Source organism: Aquila chrysaetos, chromosome 26 (assembly GCF_900496995.4).
Source record: "Aquila chrysaetos chrysaetos chromosome 26, bAquChr1.4, whole genome shotgun sequence".
Lineage (NCBI taxonomy): Eukaryota > Metazoa > Chordata > Aves > Accipitriformes > Accipitridae > Aquila > Aquila chrysaetos.
Genome location: NC_044029.1, coordinates 12,425,959 through 12,453,008, shown reverse-complemented (window position 1 = coordinate 12,453,008; position 27,050 = coordinate 12,425,959). Strand labels below are relative to the sequence as shown.

The following is a 27,050-nucleotide window of genomic DNA, read 5'->3' as shown; positions in this document are numbered from 1 at the left end:
GTAGAAAACTGAAATGGCATCAGGACGGGGCACATGAGGAAGACAGAACAAGGTACAGTGCATCAGCTACCTCAGAGTGCAGGAGGAACATCAAAGACCACAGCAACAGGCTTAAGGTAGTGTGTGAAGTGACTGGCCACAAACTACTGCAGAAGAGAATTTGCAGTCTGCCAGAAGGACACACTATGCGAAGTGTGCTCAAGTGAGAAAATCTCCTGCAATACTTATACCTGTGTAAATGTTTCTTGCAATGTCATCTTCCTGCACTGACTGCAAACAAGGGTCATTTTGCCTTAGACTTCAGGCTTCTTCTGGTAAATCTACTCTGTAAATCAGTCAACTGCTGTTATGCTTATGAAAGTTTGCCTCATGATAATGAATCTGTAACTAGGACATCATAATTGACTAGGTAAACAAGGCAGAAAAAGGTTTCAAAATTCAAGGCCTTTCATCTAATTAAATCCAGTAATTCTCAACTGCAAATAGCCATACCAAAATGAACAAACGCCACTCCAGCTCTCAGCACATTTAGAATGGACAATATCAACTTGTTCAGGTTCAAAATTTGACCTACCTTAAAAAAGTAAAAATCTGGTGGGGCATGTCCTCTAAATTCTAAATATCTAGTTAAAAAAACAAACAAATCCATTTCTCATTGCCAAGCAATAAAGAAATATAAGACTGATTTGTGATCTTCTGCAGACAGGCCACCACTTTGCAATGTATGTATACATGATCATAAATAATTAAAACACATTAACACCAAACCCTATAGCTTTGAAAAAGGATATGAAGTCTGTGTTCTGCAAATGTGAAATCACCACTAATTAGTGAAAAGTCCTCCTAAGCAATATTGACATAAAATTCAAAAGCAGCTACAGAAGATTTGACCCAGGTTTGGTAAATTTAGATAACATTGATAAAGATAACAATTCAGAAAGACCACAAACATCAGGAATTATACTAGCTGACTGACTTCCCAGTCTGAGATAAGGAAGACAAAATCAATGCAGCATATTCTACAGATGCAACAGTACATCTATATCAATTTAAGATTCAGAAGATAGGTACTAATTGTGAGATTGTATCTGAAGAGGTATGTTGCAGAGGGCATAATTAATTTATTATGACAAGGGTCCTAATATTGTACAGTAATTTCATCTAAAGCAAGATATCATTTCAGGAGGTAAGTACGTTCACTTGTGCTGTGCTTCTGCACTCCCTCTCCATATGCAAACACAAAACCAGGACTACAATAGTTCATTTACTAGAGTATAATGTTTGCTATTACTCATTGTTTAAAGATTCTTATAAGAAATGGAAATAAACCTTTGCTGTGCAGAACACACTGTGCTTTTCAACACTTACAGGTTAGAGCTCCTCACAATATTATGCCACGTATGACAAAGCAAACAGACATCAGAACTGAAGGAAAACATTTATCTTCCTAAAATTGTAGCCAAAAAGGAACACAACTGGGTAACAAGTTGCAATATAAGCTATAATTGCACAAGGATGTCATTTGAATTTCTACTCTTACAAGCAAATTGAACTAGGCTGACATTTTATTACATGAAGATAGGGTTGGAAGCCAAGAAATGTTTATAACACATCTCATCTCTTTCATTTCGGCAAATGACTTCCCTCCTTAATTTCTCAGATTCAACTGATGTAAAATACAACGTTATACACTCATTCCTCCCACTTAAATGATTGCCAGTGATGGCATTAACCTCTTCAATGGCAACCCTCTGCACACCACACTTCTGAAGCTATTTAAGTATACAGAGCAGCATAAATCAAATACTTTTTGTGATGAAGAGGACTAGATGTTGAACACTTATATTCACAATAAACAAACCATTAAAGCTACAACAAAAAATGCAGTTCAGCTTTTCATTAAGGTTGTCTTTACTCATAGCTGGCTAATACTAGTCATCTGTTAAGAACCATATATGCTACCACTAACCTTTATAGCCCATATGGACTGCTCCAAAGGATGAAAAAGTTTGAAACAAAAGCCATCTTTTTTAGAAGGCCTCTCAATGAGTTCACAAGCGTTCAGGAGCACTGTTCCTACCCACTGGCCATTTTTGGGAGTTTTGTAAACAAGCAACACTCCTGGTTTCAGTACACACCACAGTTTGGTCCAGCTTTTCAAGGTACCACGAATCTAGAAGATAAACAGTTACTGTTATATCTCAGTGAAGCCAATACCAAAACCATACCCCTTAACAAAATGAGAATTAAAAATGAAATTACTTTCTAGTTTTTATTTCAAACAAAGTTTATCAGGTCTATCAAAAGTTTACCCAGGTTTATCAAAGACAATACAAAGGTACAGTTTCAACGCTCACTCTTCTATTCTTTCTTGATGAATACTTATTCTAAGAATAGGTATACACACATCCAGATATAGGAAGTATGACTATTCATCTGAAACCTTCATGAGTTTTCCTATCTGGAACATATTTTATCACTAGCATGAAGACACGATAACCTTTGGAAACAGAGCTCCTCTGAAAACAGGGCAGGCGTCTGATAAGAAAAACAGGATATTCACAAAATAACTCAAATATATTTGAATTTCTTAGATAAAACCTCTTATAACAGCTGTTAGCTTCAACCCATATGTGAAATGTAAGATCCTTTCAAGTCCCTGAATTTGCACATCTGATTAGACTGCTTGCATCAATTCTATCAACTCTGGATTTTAATTACTTTGTGTCTGTACGACTGAATGCCAACTTGACATCTGAGCAATGTTTTAGCCTGTTTACAGTGATTTTTACAAAAGCTGGAGAAACTTTTTCCAGACAAGTTATTGTTTGGAGCAAACTGTAAAAATGGGTAACAGATCTTTTTTCTTGTACAATTTCCAAGGAATATATTTACAAATTTAAGGAATTATATACAAATATAGAAACTGCACTACTGTTGATGACACTGACTACTATCTTTGAGAAATCAATTCCTCACCTTTTGTACCAGTATTAGAGGACAGTTAGTTCTTAAGAAAGGAAAGGAAAATTACCAGAAATACACAAAGAAATCTGTATTCAAATATCTGACTGAACCATTTTCATTATTGTTACAGATGTAACAGAGCTTCAATTCAAAGTGTAAAATAAAAAGGACAAAATAAGAATTGTAAAGCCAACTCATCTGAAGTTAATGGCTATACACATAAGATGCATGTGACTATGGTGACTACAGTAAGTGGGAGCTAGGTTTCTCTATTATTCCCCTAGGATTGACCCTAGGATGCAATTAGTGGCTGCTGTGCTTGTAGAAAAAAATTAACAGCAAGTAAAAGATTGAGCCTTTTCTATTCTGGTCAGAAAGCAGTAAGCAGCTGCTACATCTCCAAGTCAAGTTTCACACTTGGATTCTGACCTTCAACCAGTCAGCCATAACAATAACTGATGGGTCTGTGATAGTGCTAAGTAATTCTTTCGTAGCTCTCTTCTTCTCTTCTCTGTAATTTTTCTTTTGAACCTGTAAATAATAATAAAAATACTTACAATGCCACAGCCATAAGTCAGTAATCAGAGCACACAAAGACATCTATCAATATAAGCTGAGGAAAAACCAGCTAAACTCAATTTGCAACACAGATACAGAGAAGTAGCTTTAAAACACAGCATTTGACTTCAAGGTGCGAATAACTATTTCATGCTCTGTTTCAAGAGCGGCTACGACATAACCAATTTTAGATTCTTCTGCTATTTGCTTTTAAGACTGAGGACTTTGAAACTCCTGTTAGAAACACAGAGGGAAAACCAACCAACCAAACAAACCCTCTCCGCCCCTTCCTTTCCTGGTGTAAAGTACAAAACCAAATTTAGGCTACATTCAGATTTACAGATACATTATCTGATCAGTAGACTTCACCCACCAATTATTCCCCCCCCCCCCCCCCCCCAGTAGACATTCGCAGCAATGTATCTCCCTCTTTTAGAGGCAAATAATTTTATGTTTCTCCTGACGTGATATCTGCCAAACAGTGGAGTTTGGTCTTGTTAAAACACAGTGGGAAGGCGGCAGTAGAAAAGCCACAGGTACGGCATGCAAATTGTAACTTTGATAATTCAATTCATCATTTCATTGCATGTAGATGTCCTGAGGTCCCTGCCAATCTTATAATCTTCTGAGTTATCCTATAATTTTGTACCATCTTAAAGCCTGCATTATAGAAGCCCACACTCAAGAAACAGTACAATAAGATTTGAAGAGAATCAACACCACAACTTCTCACAATACTTAAATATTCCATAGGTCTCATCACTACTTGGTATTTTTGTCTTCTCATTAGAGAATATGGTAAAACTATGTGAATCCATTTATAGTCCATGAGGAGTTAGTAGGAAATTAATTCACCTTGAGAGATTCTTTTTTTGTAAGTTTGCTTGAAGATAAAGAGATGTCCTTCTCAGAGCCATTGAAAAGCTTGGATTCAGACTGGAATTCACAAAACACATAATAAATAAATGACGATGATAGATACAAGGATATATTACTGTTGCAGGCAGTTTAGAAAGTGTTTGAAGTGCACAGTTATGTTTGTAAGGTTCCCATTCCTACTCCTCTACTGTTTCACCCACTTCAAAAAAAAAAAAAACCAACCCCAAACAAAAAACAAACAAACCCCCCCCCAAACCAACAACAGAAACAACAAACCACAACTTGTATCAAGAGCTGTTCACCGCCTATTTATGGAGTCTTTTTTCATAAGTGTTTTATGGGAAAGAAGTCAGATTCCTCCAGAAAAGCTGAACTATATACAGTAAATATTTAGCCTATGTAGCCTGCTACTTGATATGTCATAGTCTTGACTAGTTAGGCATTATTTTAGCCAAGAGAAAGTTTTAGGAGAAACCTGGTGTTTAAAAACAGGAGTCGTTCCCAACACATATGAATCCCAACATCTTCATTTGTAACTTAGCTCCTCCAAATGGATTGCTATAGAGGCACTTACCCCGTGACCCATGAAGGAAAATACAGCCTCTTCAATCTAGAATTCAGTGCTCTATAAATCATCAGAGTACAACTGACCACTAATGCCACTCGTTCTGCTCCTTCCTCCCTAATCCCACGCTCTGATTACTTCGCAAGTCATCTTCGAGAAGCTCACAGTGGCGATAGACAGGGGAACGAGACTCAGGTTTGTTCATGAAACCCAAGTCCTTGTTCATGGCAGGACAATATGCTGCCTCAGCACCACGTGATTTCTCCCTCCTGCCTCTCCCCACATCTTGTAAGGTTCAAAGTTTATTCTTTGGCATCTGTTGCCTACTAGTTGAAAGGGAATTAGAGCCACCAAATATTCACCTTGGGATACAGAGCTCTTAACAAAAAGGAATCTATCACAGAGTTATCATTCCTACTGCAAGTCAGAGAACACTGAGTAGGTATATACATAAACTTCAGATAAATTACAAAGAGTTGCATTTCTTTGTGCACTGAAACATAAGCCTGATGGACCCAAAGTTCTTGCCTAGTCAAAAAAAAAAAAAAAAAAAAAAAAAGGAAGAAAAATCAATGTAACCTTCTAAACTGTGTAAATTCAAGGACAGTTTATGCAAACTGCTTCTCAAGCTGTTCAACACTTCTGACTAGCCATTTCAAATCTTAGGCTACAATGCAAAGTCTATTCACCAAATTTCTATTTTGGAATACTATAAAATGAGAGTAAAAAAATATGCAAGTTTTGAGAAAACTTACTGCAATAATAAAAACAGTGCACTTGAGCACTATTTTTCTTAACACAAAAGTTGCTCAAACCAAAGAAATAAAAATGAAAGACTTACAAGTGGAACAAAGCATTTTAACTTTGATCCCACTTTGAGGCCTTTAATTCAGAACTAAGACTTTACAGGAGTCTACTTAGCTAGTGTCAAAAAGATATGTGCAATAACCGGCAAAAAGTAATTTTATCTCAAAATCATTTCAATGATAAGTAAATGTTCTCTAACTTCGATATATACATCTTGGAAAAATGAAGGAAACCTCTTCATTTTGTATTAAAGATATGTTCTTAACACTCGAAATTTAGCTTTAAGACAGGCATACAACTTGAAATTTAATTCCTCTGTCTAGAAGTTAAAGGAAATACAGTACTTTAAATGTAATAACAGAAGAGGGAAAAATTCTTATCACTGTCACATAAGAAGAGGTAATGAACTCGTTATGCAAGCTATAATGGAGCAACTTAAGCAAAACACTCATAAATATTCTAGTTGCTCACTAACAGAAAGCTAATGCAATCTAAAGGTCATGCATATAAAAGCCCCAAACCAGTAAGTATCACAGGTTACAAAAACTCATTTTCTCAGTATCTCAGTTTTAAAGCTCACTCATATGACACTGAGTAGAGGTCCATATTTACCTGTCCAACGGATTATGAGACAGATCAGTGATTGGTAGATTTTTAAGCTAGTAACTTTCTCAGTGTTAGATCCACACAAAGTGGATAGGATCAAAATTTAAAAGAAGAAAACATTTTAAGAGAAACTACTGCAAGTCCCAGCGAGGTACATTCAGTACCAGATTCTGGGCAAGTCTCATCACTGCTATTCCATCCTTACTTAGAAAGAAGGGCTGCTACTTCACCTCCACAGCTGTGACAGACAGTTACCATTTTCTGTTAGCCTGAAGTTTATTTCTGGGTTATAAAGGAACCACTAGTCTTATCAAGCCCCACATGCAGTAATTGCAAAAACAGGGATGAAGAAAAATATGTATTAGGAGAAGTAGGAATACGAGTCTCATCTTTGATAGTAGAAAGACACAAGCAAAAGTAACAGCAAAGCACACAAAGACTTAAGATCCTAGAAAGACAAGAACCAAGAAAAATAAATATAAGGAAGAGAAAAAACAAATTGGATAGTCAAAGATAAATGATTAATAGAGTCTGAAATAAATCCAAGTTAAAAGAGACAGTATTAACTTGATGTCCAAGTCAAAAATGATTTAGAGGTTTCTGGACCAACGTTAAGTATTTTGATCAGAAGCAAGCTGGATGGTAAAGTATGCTTCCTTGATCTACCTGACAAGCGGGGCTCTAGGATGCAGTAAAGCTGAAAGATGCAAATTTTTGTCATTCCAAGTCAGATGTAAGACACCAAAAGCTTGAAATGCTTAGCTACACACCACAAAACTGCAGCTTCAGCTGCAGAAACTAACCTGCTCACCCCAGTGCTATTCTGATGACACCACTGAAGCAGGGAAATGCTACTATAATCTTTAAGTCGCTTTCATTTCCTTCAATATCTCTTTAATGTTTCTCTTTAAGGCTCTGACACATGAAATATCACAGAAAAATTTGTCAAGCCCTCCAGTGCAATCCCTCTGTCTCCTAGGGGTGCAGCTGCCCGTGCCCAGGGCCAGCTCTGACAGACTGCAGTGCCAACCTTGCAGCAGAGAGCTATGGAAAGAGCTGGGTGCGAAAGCGGCAAGAAGCAGTCATCCCCCCCCGTTTCCCTTGGGAGCTGGCTGTGTTCAAGCTCAGGTCCTCGCCTTCCCCTACAGAGCAGCCCATGCCTGCTGCGCCCTGACAATCTGTTTAAGTGTCTGTTACCACATTTGCCTCTGTAAAAAACAGTGGACGTCCTAGCAGAAAATAGAAACCCACACAGCTGCATAATTTAAAGCCTTTAAACTCTATCCTGTAGCAAAGCCTAAATAAGAAAAACAAGTGAACTTAGCTACTCCACTCAGTGATCAAAACCATACACAATCTCCCCCTCTGCAAAATGCAGTCCTTCCCTCTTCTCTTTAATGTCTTGAAGAGAAAGAGAGATGCCTGTTTTGTGACACACCCAATTGAAAATATTTTTTTCCTGGAATTCCACATTCTAAATACATAGAAATCACTAAGTAAAAATTCAGTGCATTGACATGCCAGGCACTTTTGCTGACCAGAATGTTAATGCACTTTAAAAGTTACAATAAGCCAACAAATAAAGAAGGTTGCATCAGAGTGGCTATACAATGTCAGCTTCTGTAATTGTAACCTACAAATTATAAAGGATTTAGGAAAGGAAAAGATAGCTATGGTAGATTTTTCTACATTGTAGACGCTAGCGTAGACGCTACAATGACTTTTTACACAAGTCCCTCATCATGTGCCTACTATTTCAATACCATCAGAAACATTTTATTCTGAGAAAGAACACTATTGCAAACTACTCGTGTAAGTAATTGTGATCAAAACAAAACACAGCTCTGGAGAGAAAAGACCTGGGATCACTACATAAAAAGAGTCTTTGTAGTTGCTCGGGTAGTTCATGTTTTCTTCCTTTTTAAAGTTTAGGCACCCCAAGATGCTATGGTTTTGGTGACTGCGGTATCCATCTCCCAACTCCACTTTGGATGTTCTCAGTTTTCACTGCATCTCAGGGAGCCTCTTCCATCTTGGGACTACACAATGACGATTATAAATTTGCCTGGCTCCTGCCTTTTCCACTTCTATTATCAAGATGACCGGAAAGCATAAACATGAATAGCAATTATATCTAGTTTAATATTCTACTGAGTATGCTTTCCTTTGCACACTCATTGCCTCAACGAAATGGGCCTTTGTACTTGAATTCTGAGGTACAGAAGCCCTTGCAACAGACAGGACAACAGATTACACTTAACTGTGTTTTACTCTGGCAATTTAAACCATTAAACTAAACCTGCTCCAATTACAGTTTCCTTAACATTCTTATAAGAAGATTTGCTACAGCTCAGTGAACAGCATCCTCACCTACAGCTTAAAAGGATTTTAAATTGTGTTCTGTAGCAAGAGTTGGCTACCATCCATCGCTACATTTGGCAAGGCAACATCCCACCCCAAGATGACAGTGAGAAGACTCCACGTTTCATTTTCGCTAATTTGAACTGTAGATTTTCACGTGATGTCATCCTGAGAATTGGATTAAGAAATTCCCTTTAATGTTTATCTGTTGCTGAATCTGAAAAGTAACCTTCAAGATTATCTACAATGAAAGTTAAATACACTTGCATTTAATTAAAAACACAGAACTCCTTTGCACAGACATTTTTAAGCTAGATTAGGAGGCTGCTTTCCTTACCTTGCTTTTTGACATAGAATGTGCTGTATCCTCTTTACTTTGTGACACATCATCCTTCCCTTTGTCAAAACCTTAAAGAAAAGACAGCATTGTTGCCAATGATTTGAAGACATTAACATTTTATATGAGCTAGTCTTTGAAATAAACTTGCAAATTGTTTTTAGCATAAAACAGCACAAGAAAATCAGATTTTCAAACAATGCATACATACCAGTCCATCACACCAGTTGAAAACATACCAGCTAGTACAATAAAAACTAATTTAATACCCACTAAGAGGCGAGAACAGTCCACTCTATTTGGATGGTGCTGCACCTGATCTAATAGGCTGACAAATCATAAATACAGTGTGCAAACTTTTGTCCTTTTATCTTCTCATTCTCCCCCATCTGCATAAACGCATGCACAGAGCAGAATGCTAAATGGAGCCTTTTTTGGTTTGTTCATTTCTGTAGCTAGAAATAATTGTTAAATACCACCTACATGAAAGCAAATCTAAAACACTGATTAAGATCGCCAGTCAGTTTTTTGCAAGAAAATGGAAAAGGTTGCTTACATTAGTCTTGAATTTACACTTTCAACTTGACGCTGCATACGGGTGACTACAAGGCTTTATGTTAAAACAGTCGTCAAAATCCCACATTTATCTTCTGTGAGTGACTCAGTACAAACCCCACACTCTCCCAGTATCCAAAAAGCAAAGTGAGACAAGGGCTGTAGCCAGTATATGTGTGACAATGGAAAGAGGGGTCACAACTGGCATTAGTGCTGCTGCACAGCTGCTACGTGCTACAGAACATATGAGAACCTAGCATCCTCTTAGGGAAAAACAATCTACTCTGGTTATGAGACAGAACACCTCAGTGATCCATTTTCTTTGAAGAGATTGGTGGTAGCATAAAGCTTTTATAAACAGGAATAAAACAAATTGCACAATGCATTTACCCGAGTAAGTAAAAACGCCATCATTTGCATGCCCTCCAGATAGAAGGTAGATAAATATGAAGCCATACATGAATTTCAGGAATAATCCAGGCAGCTGAACAGCCTTGCATGGCTCTGACAGTGGTACCCTAGAGCTTCAACCCACCAGAGGGCACTACATCAGCAGAGAAATTGTATAAACGCATACCAAAAGCTCTTCTGGGCTTCCCTTTGAAGGTCTTCCGAACTTTGAAACAGAAATTAGTACTCAGATCTCTGAAATGAGATTTATCAGAGAAACAGTTTGATTTCACATTTTTAAAGGGGAGTGTGTGGATGTGTGGGGAAACTATGAGCTTTAAGAGAATTTTTATTAACTCTCTATAGCAGTGTTGAGTAGTTTGTTCAGTGCAGGATTTTTTTTTTTTTTTTTTTTTTTAAATCAGTATTTTCACCCTCCCACAACTTAAAATACCCAGAAACTCTAAGACAGAACTGATTCATCTATCACAAATACACATCTTGGGAAGTTTCACTGACTTATAGAGGCATTATGTTGGTCTTCAGGTTACATGAGAAATCTGAGATTCCTCTTAGCTTTGGTCTGATAATCAGTTTTGGGGTTTTTTTTGTTTATTTGTATTACGTTTTGCAGACATTCTTTTTTAAGACCAGATTTTTAAAAAATTATATACTGCAATACAATGATATTTCATTTTATGTTTACACAAAGTAAACCTTACATGCCTTTAAAGAAACCTTTACATGTCTTTACAGAAGCCCCTCTATACACAGTTCATTAAACCCTTCCTTTTGAAATTCTTACAATACATCCATGATAGGTTTGTTCAGCTAAAAAAACCCTATAATGCAGAAGACTATTTGACCCCAGGGAAGTAGTACCCAGACAGGCAGACAACTTGTAGTACTAGGGAATCTGGAAAAAAACAAAAAGGCATGTCAAGATCCAGAGGCCAGAAGCCACGTTTCCTATGTAACACCAAATACAACAGCACATTTTCTACAGCACCAGTCATCAGGTGCCAAAACAAAACAAAGGTTGCTTCAAGCCTTAGAGGACAGACCTGCCTTGGCTCATTGAGAAGTTATTAGATTTGATGCCAGTCTTAGGCAGTCAAACACACACCAGAACTGTAGTAATGAGGTTTTCTCCTCACCCCCACACCCAAAAGAAATCCCTCATTAGGAACCAAGTTCCACTGAAAATGTAATGCAGGCATTTTCTAATGGCTTTCCCACTTTTACTTATTTATTTATAGGCACATAGAGAAGACTTAGTGATGGAAATCAACGAGAAAGTGCCAAGTCAGGATTGTTCTTACAAAAGAAAAGCTATAATTCACAGCTTGCTCTCTAAAGCACTAAAGTTTTAAGGGCTTTACACATCCTTATCTAACAAACATATGTTTTTACTTTCATAAACAAGCTTTTCATCAGTATCACCAAGCAGAAATGAAAACAGAAAGAACTACTCTGTCCCAGAGAATCAGACACAAAGACGAAAGTGCAGTTGCATTTCCATGAATTTCACCTCCTTGCTTCCAGTGTCTTGAGCCCGAGAGGTGTGCGTGCTTGCTGCTTCATAAACTTGCCACCACACTCGCTGTTCCCTTCCTTACCCAAATGCTCAGCAAAGGGCGGTCTGAGGGGTTTGCTAGCGAACCCAAGTCCGAGTGCTGCAGATCTTGTAACACCTTGCACTGCTCCATCTCGGTCTGTGACGAAACCCAACCAGTCAGCTTCCTATCCCGCACCATCCTATTTGTAACATCCCTCTCCGTAGAAGGGATAAGCTCACTTAGAATACAGACAGAAGGCTTTTCTTCCCATATGCTAAAACATACGTTAAAAAAATAAATCGTAACTCAGGTGCTGAGCCAGACACAGCCTCACCCACCGTAAGGGCACGTTTTCCAGGGAGCCTCTATTAAGATGGAGAGACCTCGATACCATAAGCAGTCTTACTTCTAACAAGAACAGTTTGATACTAATACCTGCAAGGAAATTTGAACTGAAACATCACAAAGAGCTATATATGGGCCCAAACTGAGGATGATATACATTTTGTCGTGGAAGTACTTGGTCAAGGAAACAACAACAACAGAACAACTATATTCAGAGAATCAACCATAAGAAATACTGTTTTCCCCCTTTCTGCTACCAGTTATGAAGAACAAATTTCTTTATGGATTTCTGACAAAGATAATAGCAAAGCCAAGAAAGCCGCGCCTCTAAATGATGCTTTGTGTTATTGCTCTTTGTAGTTTTGTTCACCTCAGAGGTACTGCAAATTGCACCACAGAAAGTCATCAAATCAGTGTCTGGAGCAGACACTGCCAGGGTATGAGAGGCTAGAGGCATGGTCTAATAAAAAGAATGTGTTCCAAGTTTTTCAGTGTTTATCAGCAGTGGGTTTGAGCTTAATATTTTAGCCTACTTGCTGTTTCCCATCCTGTAATTCAATCAGGAACTCTTTAACAAGATAACCTGAGCTCACATTTCACAATGTAGAAATTCAGGTGTTGAAGATACAGCCTCTTTCTGTAACTTCCTCTCTATTAAGTCTCTTGGATTTGTATACTATTTTCTACGTAACACCTGAAAGCAATTTTCAGAGTTAGGAGACAGTGGCCAAGTGCCATTTGAATCAACCTTCAGAGCTGCAGATTGCACTCCCAGTATTAAGACACCTGCAGATTTAAAGAGTTATTTTTATTTTAAACACAAGTTCCACTACTGTAGCCTCTAAAGCAGTTCTGGACATCATGGATTGTGTTCAGAGCAACACTATGTCTTAACAGACTTTCTCCTAGTGTGACCTTCCTTGCCTTAACATCACAGGCCCCACTGGCTCTGAAAGCTGATCTCAACGCCAGTGCAGTCAGCCACAGTTCACGGTATGACCTCGGAAACCAAGGAAAACTGTCCATTAGTACATTCCTACTGTGAGCACTCAGCATGTCCTTCCAAGACTTGCAGGTGGAAATCTACACAAAAACTCATGATGAACTTTCAGACAGATGCAAGAACCTGACACCTGCATGGAACTGGAACAACCAGAACTCTATACATGCAAGATGTCAATGAAACAAAATCAAACAGCAGTTCTTTAGAGACTGAGCTGGAATACGCAGCCAATACCAACAGAAAAAAATCCTCCAGAACATTGCCTTCAACAAAAAATGAAGAGTATATACATTGTACGACTAGTGTTAAAGAATCTTTAGGATAAAGTCTGCAGCAGAGTACATTTTAAAACAAAACTGTTAAGAGATTTCAATTTTGAAGCATAACACGGGTATTCTTTAAAGTCACACCCGCAATCTGTCCCTTCAATCAGTCTTGAGGGAAGGGAAAAAACAAAACCAACCATGTAACATCTACATCTCAAATACTGGTTTTGTACCTCTCAAATATTATCTGCAATTAAGATACTCGAGGAAAAGAGATCAGAAAGACCATGTTACTTCTTAATGTCCTATCTGTTTTATCTAAAAAGAAAGAACTACTATCCACTGGTGGCTGTTTTCCAACAAACAGAAGAACTACTAAAAAAGTAATGCAATGCATGACAAATTCACAAATAGCAAGCTAAGCAACAATATTATTGACTTCCAAATGAAAAGTAAGGAACAGCCTGATTTCATTACTGCTGTGCATGTGCAGTTGTGAAGAACAAATAATTGACCTGAAAAACTATATGCTTCTGGAAGAACTATGAGCTATACTTAGTGAGACATATCAATACTGGTGTTATATAATAAACACGGCAGGAAAAAAAATGGAAAAAACTTTTTAAAGAATTGAACACAGGAGACAATAGTCTTTTTAACTGACTGATTTTCAAAGGCTTGCTGACAAACAGTTTTAAGAATACAATCCCATATTAACTAATTCAGATTCCTCCGTGGATTTTGAAACTGAAGTAATCAGAAAAGGAAGCAAAGTCCTTTTATGTATTTTCTCACAGTCATGTTTTCTTTTGCAAACACCATATAAAATAAACAATAATAACCAAAGATTGTCCTCACTAACTATACACGAGTATCTTTTAGACAGGCAATAACTACTGCCTGCTTAAACCAAACTGAAAGAGCATACCTTCCAGCATATTAATATTGTTTAAATTCTTCAGATATATGGAAGATTCCAAAACATTTTTTAGTTATATGTTTATAGTTGATTTTTTTTTTTTTTTCATTAAAAACTGTTTCCCATTTGTTCTGCGTTTTAAGAAGTCATTCACTGTCCACTTATGGACAGTGATCAGCTTTAATGTAGAATTCTATACAGGAAGGAACCGAATAGGAAACGAATCCCTTTTTGTTTCAGTAATCACCAGACTACACGCATTTATTTTAAAGGTAGGGACGATCTGTCTAGTTGCCAACTCCACGCTTTCAAGCTTTGAGATCTTTATTTCCTGAGCAGCTTGAATAAAACTCAGTGTTAGATTCCTGGTAGAAGGCTAATCATTTCCTGAAGCAGACTGAAAGGAAATGTTATAGAATAAAACATGAAGTTTAATAGAACATGGTGTCCCAAGCAACTGCCCGACCCACTTGAGGCTGAACATGCTGCTCCAGTGATTCTGCAAGCCAGCACCGGCCAGCGATGCAGAGAGCTCCCTAACCGCCAGCCTGCAGCCACCCCTATGCTCTGCACCCCAACTCTTTTCCATGGCTTCAGAGCCAGGGCTTACAAATCCAGTGAGCCATTCTGCAGAAGGCATACAATAAAAAGTGAAAACTATTTTATTTCCCCATCCCCCGCCTAGCATTCTGGCCCGGTGGGACTACGCAACAAAGTACGTAAGTGTGCATGCATGAGACAAATCACACATACAGAGTAATTCTGGTAAGAATGTACAATTTCTACAATGTCCCCTTTCAGGAGGGGATGACCTTGTAATGTATTTTCAAGCACCGAAGTTTCCTGAAGCAAACTGCTGAAATTCAGGTACCTATATCAGAAGTGCACATTATGGACAATGAAACTAGAAATTCATTTCAATATTCCAGTATTGATTTTCAGGAGACAGCAAATCTGAGCAAAAGGAGATTCAAGCCCTTTCTGGTGTCAAATGTCTTAAAAACCTTGCGCTACAGAGTTTAGGAAGGCTATGCTTTTAGCCTTAACTCATTCTACGTTGTCATTTTATGTCAAACCACTGATGACAAGCACGCAGATTCTTCAGTAGTTATAGCCAAATTAAAAGCTTCTGCTGTACCTTACTATTTTAAAGCAAGTCCATCGTCTGCTGAGGGAGTGGAAAGTACAAGGGAGGAAGGCGTTTCTAAACCACATCAAAGAACTTCAGTCATAAAAGCCCAAACAACCAAAACAAATATTCCAGTCAGTACAAAATACACAAATGCCTTTTAAAGGGAGATTTGCTGCAGTGTAAGCTAACTTACTCACTTGCCTATCTGCAAATCTTGCCACTACAAAGAGCTGTTATCTAAATGCATACAAGCAATATTATTTCTGATTTCTACCAACATCTCGGTACATTACTTTCATTCAAACTGAAAAATTTGAGGTGGAAATTATATTCTCTTCTGTACATTTTAAGAAATGCAAGACCAAAACAAACCTGGTAAAGCAGGAGAGAGTTCATTATATCCTCCAAATGAAGCATTCCGGACAAGCTTTCGGCCATCAGCTCTTGGAGAAAACACAGATGAAATCCCAGCACATGAAGAAAACCTACGTCGCACTGGACCCTCTTCCTTCATGAGTTAAGGTGTTTGTGTAAGGATTATGTTCTCTGTGAAAGCTGGTTAGCATTAGCTGCTTGGAACAAGAGTGTTGCAGTAACAGCCTTTTACCTCACATTCTGATGAGTAAGATACAAAAGGAAAAAAAAAAGAAACAAACGAAGGGCACATGTGAAAAATGCAGCGAAGAGACAGAGGCTGCCAAATCAGCAGCAAGCCAAGCAACACTATACTCCTCTCGTCAAACCCATTAGGACGCTTAAAGCAGAATGGCTTTGCTTCAGCTCCTCTTTTCCGCAAATACATTGCATCTCATTTTTTACATCTCAGTTTTGGTCCTACTCATCTCTGCTTTCTAAGTACACAAAAATAGTGATTATTTAGGTTTTAAGGATTCCTTAAATCTATTCTTTTTCCTGTTAATCTTTCAAGTCCCAAATTTATATTGCACAAAGCACAACTTGTGACCTATGTGGCTTCCCTATTTGATATTGTGGTACATTACAGGAATCTGAAAAGGGAGCCAATGTTTTGTGTTACACAGCCATGTTGAACTTTCCTGTTTAGGCACTTACCTAGCTAGTTTTCATCAACTGATTGTCGTAGCTTCTACATCTTCATTTCTTATTTTTATTTAAAAGGTGAGGTGACAGCTTTTTCTTCTCTAAGACTCTGCCATATTTATATATACAAACCAGCCTGACTCCTGGAAGAGTTGCACAAAATAAGCTCCACAAAAAGGTTTTTTTATTATTAATGCCCCAAATATTTTATGCAATGAATAAAACACTTAAAATGAACTTAAATTTTAAACATAAAAAAATCCCAGTAAATTGTTCTTCAAGACTAGAAATCAGCTGATCCAAACTGCTCTTGCTGATAGCTACCAGAATAAAGTCAAATAAGCTCTCCCTGACCTCCTTCATCCACTGCTCATTAGATCAGCTGCTTCTTTGCCCTGACAACTAGCATGCATGGCCACCCTCTTCCATACGTGGAATCTCCTTCCCATCTGGTGCTTCTCTGCTGATCCTGTTTTCCCCACCATGCCTTATTTCTGACAAAATACATTTTGAAACCTACTTTGCTTGCTGGAAAACAGAAAAATATGAAACTAAAAACTGGCTTGAAAATAAGAACTTGTATTCTCCCTTACTCCATACTAGAGGTCTCCTCTTCTTACAAAGTGAAACACATCCCACAAATTAAATCAATGGTAGTGTGAATTTGATTAATCCTCAAATAATACTGTTTACTCCAGCTCTTACGCAAAGAAGTGTACTTACTATTCGCGGCTCAGTAATTTCAGTTCACATTGGCTTAAGGATAATACAGTAGACTGAAGTATTTTATAACTCCTATGAAAGGTTTTAACTGTGCAAAGTGTATGTGCATTAGTACCTATAGATACATACACTAAGACACATAACAAAACACCGAATATAATTTTCCGATTATGAAACATAGTAGCTTCCAGCATCCTATGAATCACTAGAATTTCTTCATGCCTCTTAACAGACTAATGTCCCAATACATGCCAAGGAAAAAAGATGTAACTGAAAAAACCAAATATGACCCATCAACAGAAACCATTATATGCAATACGTAACTTTCACTTCTTTTGTACAAGAAGTGAAAAACCTCTATTCACTTGTGCACAGGGAGGGGGAGAAACTGGATGAGCACATCATGTATTCAGGCCTGTCTCCATTTATCCATTACTGTGTCTCATACTTCCCTCAGCTGAAGCAGTCCTTGTCCAGATGTCCCAGAAAGAACAGAAAGAGCAGCTGAAAAACTTAAGGAGTGGAATGGTGGGCCAATGAGGAGGAAATGCAAGGAGGGAGAACACCACTTTTTTCTTCTTCTTTTCTCTTTTTTTTTTTTTTTAAATAAACACAGCTCCACATCACTTCTCCAAATCTATCTTCTTAACTACAAAACAGAGCGACTACCTTGGTCCAAATCTCTTCAGAATATGCACTTTCTTATTTCTAATTAAAATCAAGAGAAAGCTACAGTAGAAAAACTCCCCTTACACACAGAAGGAACTGTATCCTCTCATTAGTGACCTATCTTGCCCAGTTAATGGGTCTGTTATCTCAGCTTTCAGAGTCAGGGCTATGACCCTGCCCAGGAACACTCTGCTGACACTGGTATCAGGACATTTCCATGTCTTGTACCGGAACGGCAGGGTCACACAGACTAACAGGAGGGTCCACCACCAGCCACCCGCACCGCTTTGTCTGCATCTGCCTCCAGCTGCTGTGCCACTGTTCTGGAGCCACTACTGAGCATGACTCTGCCAGCCTAGCAGGCTCTTCCACAACGTCGTCTTCTCTGCCACTTTATGTTCATGTTACTAGAAAGTGGCTAGACATCCAGGGGTTCCAGGAAAAAATGTAATCCTGAAGGTTTTCACCTTATTTTTCTCCATGTCCTCTCAGGTCCCTTGACACTGTTCATGTAGCCAAACTGTAAACGAGAATAGATTAAAAACTTCTTTCTCCTTCCTATGCCCTTTTCTCCATTTAGAAGTGAAACTGAAATCTTTGGGTAGATAAAATTAAGAATTTCAATACAGGTAATGTTACTTTTCCCCTCTATGAGGCTATCTCCCAACGAAGGAAGCTGTTATCTGGGTATTCTAAGTACCTTCTGCTTTAACTCCACAGCATTATAGGAGGGGCAGACTCTGTGCCTTTTGCCAAAATACGACTCTGTCTCACCACCACAAAGGAGGAGGAAAAGAAAAAAAAAAAATAACCTTATTTAAGCTTCCTCCATCTCCCTTCCCCACCACCAAGCCATCTTCATATTTCACTTAAATCTGCAGTGGTAAAACAGTTAATTACATGGTTTGGCTGTAAAAATTCATTAGTTCTCCACCTTTTCAACAGCTTGTGATTTATTATGCCTGCTAATACTTGTATACACATGCTCATTTGCTTCAACTACTTCAAAGCAGTACATATTGCTGGAGAGATAGCTGACACACAACCAAAAGGCTGTTAGATCAAAAGGAATCTGCAACATTTAATAAAAATGAGCAATCATCTCCATGGTGTGATTGTAAGCTGAAGTTTATTGTAACTCTTGAGCATCAGCCTGCAATATTAAAGGGGTTTCTGCTCTCCACACGCTTAGTGCCCAAAGATTTTTAGAAAGCCTTTTGATTCCTTGTAATAAATTTGATTCCTGAAAGGACACAGACATACTTTTAAAGTAGTTGGAAGTACTTTTATTTGCATGTTCTGTACATGACAATGGAAAGGTGCACTTCATTAGCCACCACATATTAGACACAGAAAAAAAAAAATATATATCCTTTCTCCTCTTCTCCCCTCCCTGAAAATAATTTCAGACAGATTAGGTCAATCTACTGATAAAATCAGAATTAGTCTAAGGTCACCTAATGAATGATACTAATGTCCCAGGAAGCCTTCTATCCTTTTGCTACCAGTTCCCAGTGCCTTAATAATTGATATACTTAGAAAATGCACTAACACAGACAGCTTGGAAATTTACATGGTTTCAAAATACTCACAAATAGAACTACAGCCAAGTCCAACTGCGGAAGTCAGACACAGCTGAAGAGCCTGCATAAACAGGAAAGTATCTGCACTCTAGCCTAAACACATCGGGTGTGTGCCACTGCGTATCTGTACATGAAAAAATAAGATTCCTCATAACAAAAGTTAAGTACTTCATTAAAGCACTGAAAGGGAGAAAAAGTCTCCTGGTTTCTCTGTTTTATACAATACCTAAATCAGTATGAAGATGAAAAAACCATGACAAATATTTAGTTCATCTATTTCGGGCGGGGGGGGGGGGTAGGGGGAGCAGGGGAAGAATCCATTCTCAGTCAATCTGTTGAACATCTCTTTAGAGGAGGAAAACTTATCTGCTGTATACAGTTTCTAAAGTACAGAATGCATTTCTCATATCAACTACTCAATCAGGGCTTCTTCAGTAGTAAATGCTGGCCAAAAAAAACCCCCATAGTCCTGTGCTTAAACCCTTCTTCCAGGATATTGCCTGAGGCAAAACTTAAATCTCAGAATACCAAAGCAAAGGCAAATAGAAGACACGTGCAATTCCAACAGCGCATGAACACTTTTGACAAAGCCTGCTTTTAGTTTTAAAAAATTTCTCCAATTGAAAAATATTTACAGCTGAAAAAAACATAGGCTCATCAAAAAAGACCTCTCTGAACTGCACAGGTATGAATTCCAAGCATGAAAACTGAACTCAAATCATACATATTCTGAACTATCCAACTGAGGAATTTTAAATATAATTATCCTTTTTATATGGATATTATAAGTTTAAAATAATGAACACATTATACAAACTGCTACTGATGCAATAATACAACTAACAGTGTATCTAGTGATGTAAACTAAAAAAGTATTCCTTTTCCCCTTAGAGCTATACAAGGAAAACCCAAAACCTTCTTAAAACCAAACTCTTGTGAAAACTAAAGGGAGAAGGAGGAAGGAAAACTGATGGTGTAGCAGAGAAGACAGAAGCTTTTTAGACTTGCCCTTCAAGTCTGACAATAATTTGCCCTGACATCCTGACAACGCTATGTTTTCCAGTAGAATTCTCCCCACAGTCCAACAAAAGAAAAGGTCATAAATAATTCTCTACATGCAGCATACACACATTCTTCACGGCAGGCAGAAAACAGAAAAAGGAAACTGCTATGCTATTACACCTATAAATGCATTTTATCCAACACCTGATTTTTGCACATGGACTTTAAGTGAAAGCGTTTTTCTCCTATTTAACAAAAAAGGTATTAAAGATATACTTGCCTTCAGACACCAATATCTGATGCAGAAAAAAGACATCTGAACCATGAGGCTACAAGTTGTGTTGGCAGTTTAGAGTAGCAAGTTTCTTCCACCAAATATTCTTCTGTTCTCTGGTATTTCCAAGTCGAGTGCAATTTAGCTGAGGAGTAATTCCAGAGGCACGCCTGAGAGCGGTTATGAATGAACACCAAGGCTCCCAGTGCCCTGTTGGCAACTGTACTTGGCTGCACCTCCTCACTTGCTAACACTCCTGCTCAGCTCCTCCCACTCCAAAGTAAATAGGCTTGCGCACTGCTCGGGTTTCAACAGTTTTCATCTCAGCCCTTATGAAGTTCTCAAGGTCACATTTCAGGTTCAAGTAGGCCAGCTCTGCAGAGATTGTCATGGAAAGAGAACTTGCTCGAGAAGTTTCACAGTAATCAGCCCTGCTGTGCCTTTCAGACCCAGTACCGTGCTTTCATAAAGCTATAACCCACACAGAAAGGAGTACATGCTATTTACCCAAGCCACAAATAGTGGGTGGAGTAGCATTTCAGAAATGGAGAGTTTTAATAAACACACAATGACTTGCACAGAGGAATCTGCCAGAGTATGCATTACAGTAAGAAAGCAGGAGGTCAAGATAATAGGTTCAGGAGACTACCCACGCACAGAACTACCCACAGCAGAACTTCAAACATTTCACAAGAAATTCAGTCTGGTAACACCAGCTAAAACCACATTATTTAGGGATTGAACTCACTCCTTCCTTGATTACTGTGACTAGAACCTCATTCACATCCTGTTTGAGAGAAGCATCACTAAAGCTATTCCAAATAAGTCACACAATTTTGCAGAACTGGGGCTTCACCTCCATGAGGTACGCTCCATCATAAAACCGAAAAGTGACCACCCATGTCACTGGAGTCAGGTCCCTGCAGCAATACAACAGATATTAATCCATAACTACCTAAAGAACAACCAGTCCACATGGCTCCTATACACTGCTGATTACAAAATACTTCCTCATCATCAAAAGACAAGGTAAGACAAATTAAAACACCTCCCAAGAACACAGCAAGAGAGACCAAGGCTCTCCAAGAGCAAAGGCTTGCAAGGTTTTAGACAGAATTCCCATGCGGCAGGAGAAAGCAAAAGCGTTAACATTTTTCTAAGACATTTGACACACTTCCTCTACAGAGAAGGTGCCTGACTTCAGGAGTAATATTTACTGTTAATATGGAAGTGTTAAAAATTAAGCTTGTTGGAGAGCCTCAGCAAGCCGTCTAGCAGTTTCTTCTCTACTGCTGAGACAGTGAGACAGACTTATGGAAAGATGAAGTGAGGTAAAAAAGTATGACATGCTTATTACTAAGTTGCTCTTACTGTGTCAAGATAATAAATTATTGAGCCATTCTTCAGCTTCTCTGTTCAAAGGACAGATATAGTGGAGGAAAACAGGAGAGATTGCATGAAGTTACTTCCACAAATAATTCTGTCTAGACACTCTAGAGAGTAAAGTCAATGGAAACATGAGAAGAAAAACAGAAATCAATATCAAAGATTGGACATAACCCAACTACTCAGGAAACAGCTTGATTTGGAACCAGATAGATTGGCAAGATTTTACCATCTGCAAGCCAAATAGCATTTTCAAAAAGAAATATTAACACACTGAAAGTGCTAGTTGAAAGGAAAGCAGGAGCTGGCATTTAAGCAGTGATCAGTATTCTACCAGTGGAGTTACAGCCTCCCCCATGCTCAACGCATGCATCTGCTACAACCACAGGCATGCAGGATTTCTCTCTCCAGCTCCAACACAGTGCCTCTCTGCTGTGGCTTCAGTCTCGTGCACCCACATGAATGCACAGGCGCTCGTGACCTCCTGGCAGAAACCTGGCCAAAGCACTGAAGCCAAGTGCCTATCTCTGAAGGAGTTACCAATACTTTGAGTTCACTGACACAGGGCTGTATCTTTCCTTCCACTGGACCACAGTAGTCTGTCTTCCCTGACAGCTGCTAAGAGATGTGTGCTACATCACCAGAGCTTCTTGCACGCTGACCACCAGCAAGCCAGAACTGGGATGATGAGTCAGGAGCTCCAGATGTTTCTTACCACCTGGTCAAACAAAACATGCTGCTGCTGTCAACTGAGCCAAACACCTGAAACAAACGTTTTTTTTTAAAAGCTGGAAGCTGTACAGGTCTACAACAAACCACCTTTAACTTGTTAGCTGTCTCAGATAGACAAGTAATTTATTTTCTTGGTGATTATGGCTCCAAAGGCATCTCATCCTTTCAACGGGTAATAAGTGTTCTTTAGGACCTACCATTTAAAAACATCTGTTTTTCACTCTCCATCCTCTCTCACATGCAAAAATAGTTAAATTTGTATTTTCTCCCCAAATGCACTGTCCTATGGATTAAAATCCTAGCATGTCCTTCAGATGTTTACTCTGGAGCAGTCTTCAGTACAAGCTCAGCACAGCCAAAACCACCCTTACTCTCGCCCCAAATCAGCCTCGCCTCCTCCTTTCTATTCATTGTGATCATCACCATCGGCAGACCTATAATTCTGCTTCCACTGCCAACCCCCCTCCCTGCACCTAAGCCACTTCTGTTTCTCAGTCATGTAACACAGAATACATTTTCATCATATTGCAAACTGAATTAACAACTACTACTACTCTCCTGGAAAAGAGAGGCAGATCCTGTTTCTTAGCTCAAGCTCCTTTGGGCACACACTTCTACTGCTTACCCCCTTATGCGACGGGATGACTTTAAAAAAAAGACAGCAAGAAGCTGTTAATTTAGCTCAAAGATTTACATAATTGTGAAATATCTCCTCAATCTTCACCATCCTACACAGGCTTTTCCCAGATACTACTCACATTTTCACCCCATCTGCATCTTATCAATGCTTTGAATAGACAAGAAAAATACAGAAAAGCCAGACATTTTCAAACATCCTATTACAGAATTTTTAATAATATTATCTTAACTAGATTTCCCTATTTACCACAAGTACAGCTTATTATTATTTAAGCATCTATGCTGTTTTCATAAAAAGTCTGAAATAGTTTTCACAGCATATTTTAAGTTAAAAAATATTAAAAACCTTTCTGAGGAGACTTCTGTTTTTTTTTCATAAATTTTAAGTGATCACTATTTCTATATTAACCCATTTTAGCAAACAAATAAAGTGGTATCCCAATGTAAGCCTGAGTTAACAAGATTTACCAGAATCCAATTTACCAGGGATAATTTGTGTAACAACATAAACAGCTTACATCAGCAAGCAGAGTTCTGCTTTATAGCTTTTGAAAATGCAGTCTTGTACTCAATGTTTTTCATGTTCCTTTTTTAACCATAATAAAATAGTTTTGTCAATAATTCCTTTTGGCCGCACTTATGGTAGGTTAAAAAAAAGTAAACTCCCCCAAAAAAGCTTAATAAAAGTTTACTTGTTTGCCCATTAATGGTTAATAACATTTTCAACCGTAGAATGCAAACACAGAAAAATGAGCTAAATTAACATTTTTCAATCTATGCATCAACTGCTAGAACTGAAAGATATTTTAGCAGTACTAACATCTATATGCACTACACTTACAAAAATATGGTCTTGGTGAGTTGGCAAGGCCACACTAGTTCACTAGAGCCTGAAAACCCACCATACCACAAACATAAGCAAAACTTTACAGCTAAAGCTAACTCCCCAAACCCATTAAAGTTTCCATCAAAAGGCTACTGAATTATTTAGGTTCAATTCCAAGTCTGACAATTCTAAATAAAATACGTAGCAAAAAACACGGTATGATCATTTAGAATGTTCAAGGCACAGAGAACTAGGAAGGTTTCACTGCCTGGCAGATAACTCAGAAGAAAAACAACAATGATATGAAAATAAAACATACCAGAAGGCAACATTCAGGTACAATATATAGCATTAACGAGTTAGAGGCAGCACTAACTTGGTAGATACTATGAAAGGACAATTAAGAACAAAGACTTCAAAAGTTAGAATTAAAGACTCTACGTTGGAAAAAAGATTGCTTCAGAAAGTTCGATCTTGCAAATTCTTGCCAACTCTTTATCACTGTTTTACCATTTCCCAGCCTGACATGAGAAGCAAAGTAATCCATGCGAGTGAGCTGTTGAGTTAGCAAGTCAAGAAACTGCTTTCTTAAACATACAATGAAAAGTGAGGGAAATCAGTAAAGTTTTCAAGATCAACTCAATGTGGAGCTGCTCAAGGCCACTTTCACAAGCAGTTTCTGAGTTATGATGCTGAGAAGCTCCATATTCAAAAATCTTTCCTTTGTGTAGTTCAGCTTAAAGCTTCTATAACAAGTTGTATTGCTGGCTTTCTAGAAATGGTGGTACCACACAGAATGTAAATGGTTGTCTAGTTAAGCCAACTTTGTGCTTTTATGAAATCCTTTCTTGCACGCTGTGGATGCAAAAAGCTATTTTTTTAGGTTTGTTTTGATGTCTCTTAAAACTCAGCACATCTGAGTGTGTCAGTTTTTGCACAGATAGCAACAGATAGCAGTTGGATTTTGGTATTCTCCAACTTAAAGCCACTGACATTTCCAGGCTCAATAAATTTGTTTTATAGAACAAATTGTAACTGAAGTATTATGATCAGGACTAGCTTATTCTGACACTCTAGTTAACCACTTGTCCATCTCAGGACCAATGCTATATACAGCTGAGTTAGCCTTTCACCACTAAAATTCTGAACTTTCTACATAAACTGACTGAGATCATACAAGCATAATCCCACCACCAGTTTTTTTAAATACATTGCTGTCAGACAACCTTGCTGAAGCTTTCTATGGAAGCGACTCTGATCTCCACACCTGTAAATGTCAGTCTGTAGCCTCAAAGGCAAGCTAGTCTTCAGCCTCAGAACAAAGGACAGCGTATCTTCAAGGATCTTAAAAATATCATGGAAAATAAGCAGCTGCAACTTTTTCATACAAAGATTATACAGAACAATGATAGTGTAAATAGGCTTTTGCTGAACAATCACTAGACAATGCAGCCAGATCAAACTTTACTCTACATTTGTAAAACAGATCTGCATTGGACTCCAAAAAGATGACCCCCATCTCTGGCTCAGATGACATAGTAAGTTCCATCTCACAAGAGTGACAAGAGTGATGAAGGAGGAAGTCATGTGTCTTAAACTAAGAAACCAAGTACAGGAAAATAGAAGCTTTCTGAAATCCAGATCTATGGTCACATAAATGAAAATGCAGTATTTATACACAGGAGCACTTAAAATCATGAAATACATACCACTTACAACTTCACAATGACACGTTGTATCGTTCTCTTTGTTCCAAATAGGAAGTCAGTGTCCCAAACAGATGTTTAATGTTTACCTCCACTCCCTCATATTAAGACTCATCTACTTTTATTCATATTTGTAATACCTGTCATTAGGATCTTACTTTAAACACAAGCAGAAGACACAAATTAAGCTTGTTCCAGTACATTTTCCAAGAGACAGGCACTGAGCATGCCTGTCCCCGGACTGCTGGGGCCAGCCAAAGAATCCAGCACACATGGTGGTATTTCCCTACTAACACCAAAGTTAGTGCTAGCTGCTCCAGAGACTGCCTCTTCACAGGTTTCATTTCATTCCAACTCATTTATTTTTAACCACAAGCTCTATACAAAACCGACTTTGCTACACAGGCTCTTTTATTCAGGCAGCAGGAAACATAACTTAGGTAATGGTGGCCAAATAGCATCCAACAACATCCAACTGTCCAGTGGCAAAAGCTAAGTACCCATGTCACAGCTCCCCTTTATATACATTTAATCAGTTCTTTGTAGACTGTATCACACATTTTTCTGTTTCGATTCTCTTTTATCCTGTGCCTAGCATGCTTTTGAATTGTTTATTTACATTACCCATCTCCTAAGGGTGCATTCAGGTGTCAATGACTACAAGTATCTCCATTTAGTTCATAGTAAATGTCTTTAAGTACTGTATCTAAACATTTCCCATATTTCTGCATATTCTCATCACATAATACTGCAGGTATATTGTGAAGACCTTTGTTAATAGGATTTCATTTACAACAGTCAGCCTCCAGTACTCCACCACTTTAAACTCTGTTCTACTTCATGTTTTTCAGGCTGGCACAGCATCTCTTTTTCTCTATGTAATAAGCTCACATTTTCACCAGCACTGTAATTTTCCCATAGGAATAACTACAACAGAATAATCACCCAACTTCTAAATGTGGGTCAACCTCCTCCATAAAAAAATCAAACCTACGCCTCCTGAGTTGCAGATAGGCTAGAAGTTAGCAATTAAAAGTTGCTGAAGCCTAGCCCACATTTTACCTTTTCACTACTGAAATTGAATGCAAGCCAAATTCCTTGTTTCATGAAACTACAGCCTCATTCCTAGTAGCGCTCCTGGAAGACTAAGTCAGTGATGACTGATGCTAAAAAAGGCACAGATACATTTAACCAGCTTAAAA

General features: G+C 38.2%; 1 protein-coding gene across 10 annotated transcripts in view; it reads right to left on the bottom strand.

The window, feature by feature from the left end:
- OSBPL8 (oxysterol binding protein like 8) overlaps positions 1-27,050 on the bottom strand; it is a 93,792-nt gene that overhangs the window by 20,956 nt on the left and 45,786 nt on the right. For 9 of the 10 annotated variants that reach the window (XM_030002738.2, XM_030002736.2, XM_030002735.2 and 6 more), the window contains 4 exons: positions 9,081-9,151; positions 4,381-4,461; positions 3,397-3,498; positions 1,970-2,173 (listed from right to left, as the gene is read on the bottom strand). In XM_030002738.2, the coding sequence (XP_029858598.1) occupies positions 1,970-2,173; positions 3,397-3,498; positions 4,381-4,461; positions 9,081-9,151 (458 nt within the window). Of the gene's footprint in view, positions 1-1,969; positions 2,174-3,396; positions 3,499-4,380; positions 4,462-9,080; positions 9,152-15,621; positions 15,865-27,050 lie in introns of all 10 variants that reach the window. The other variant, XM_030002739.2, reaches the window with a different exon arrangement.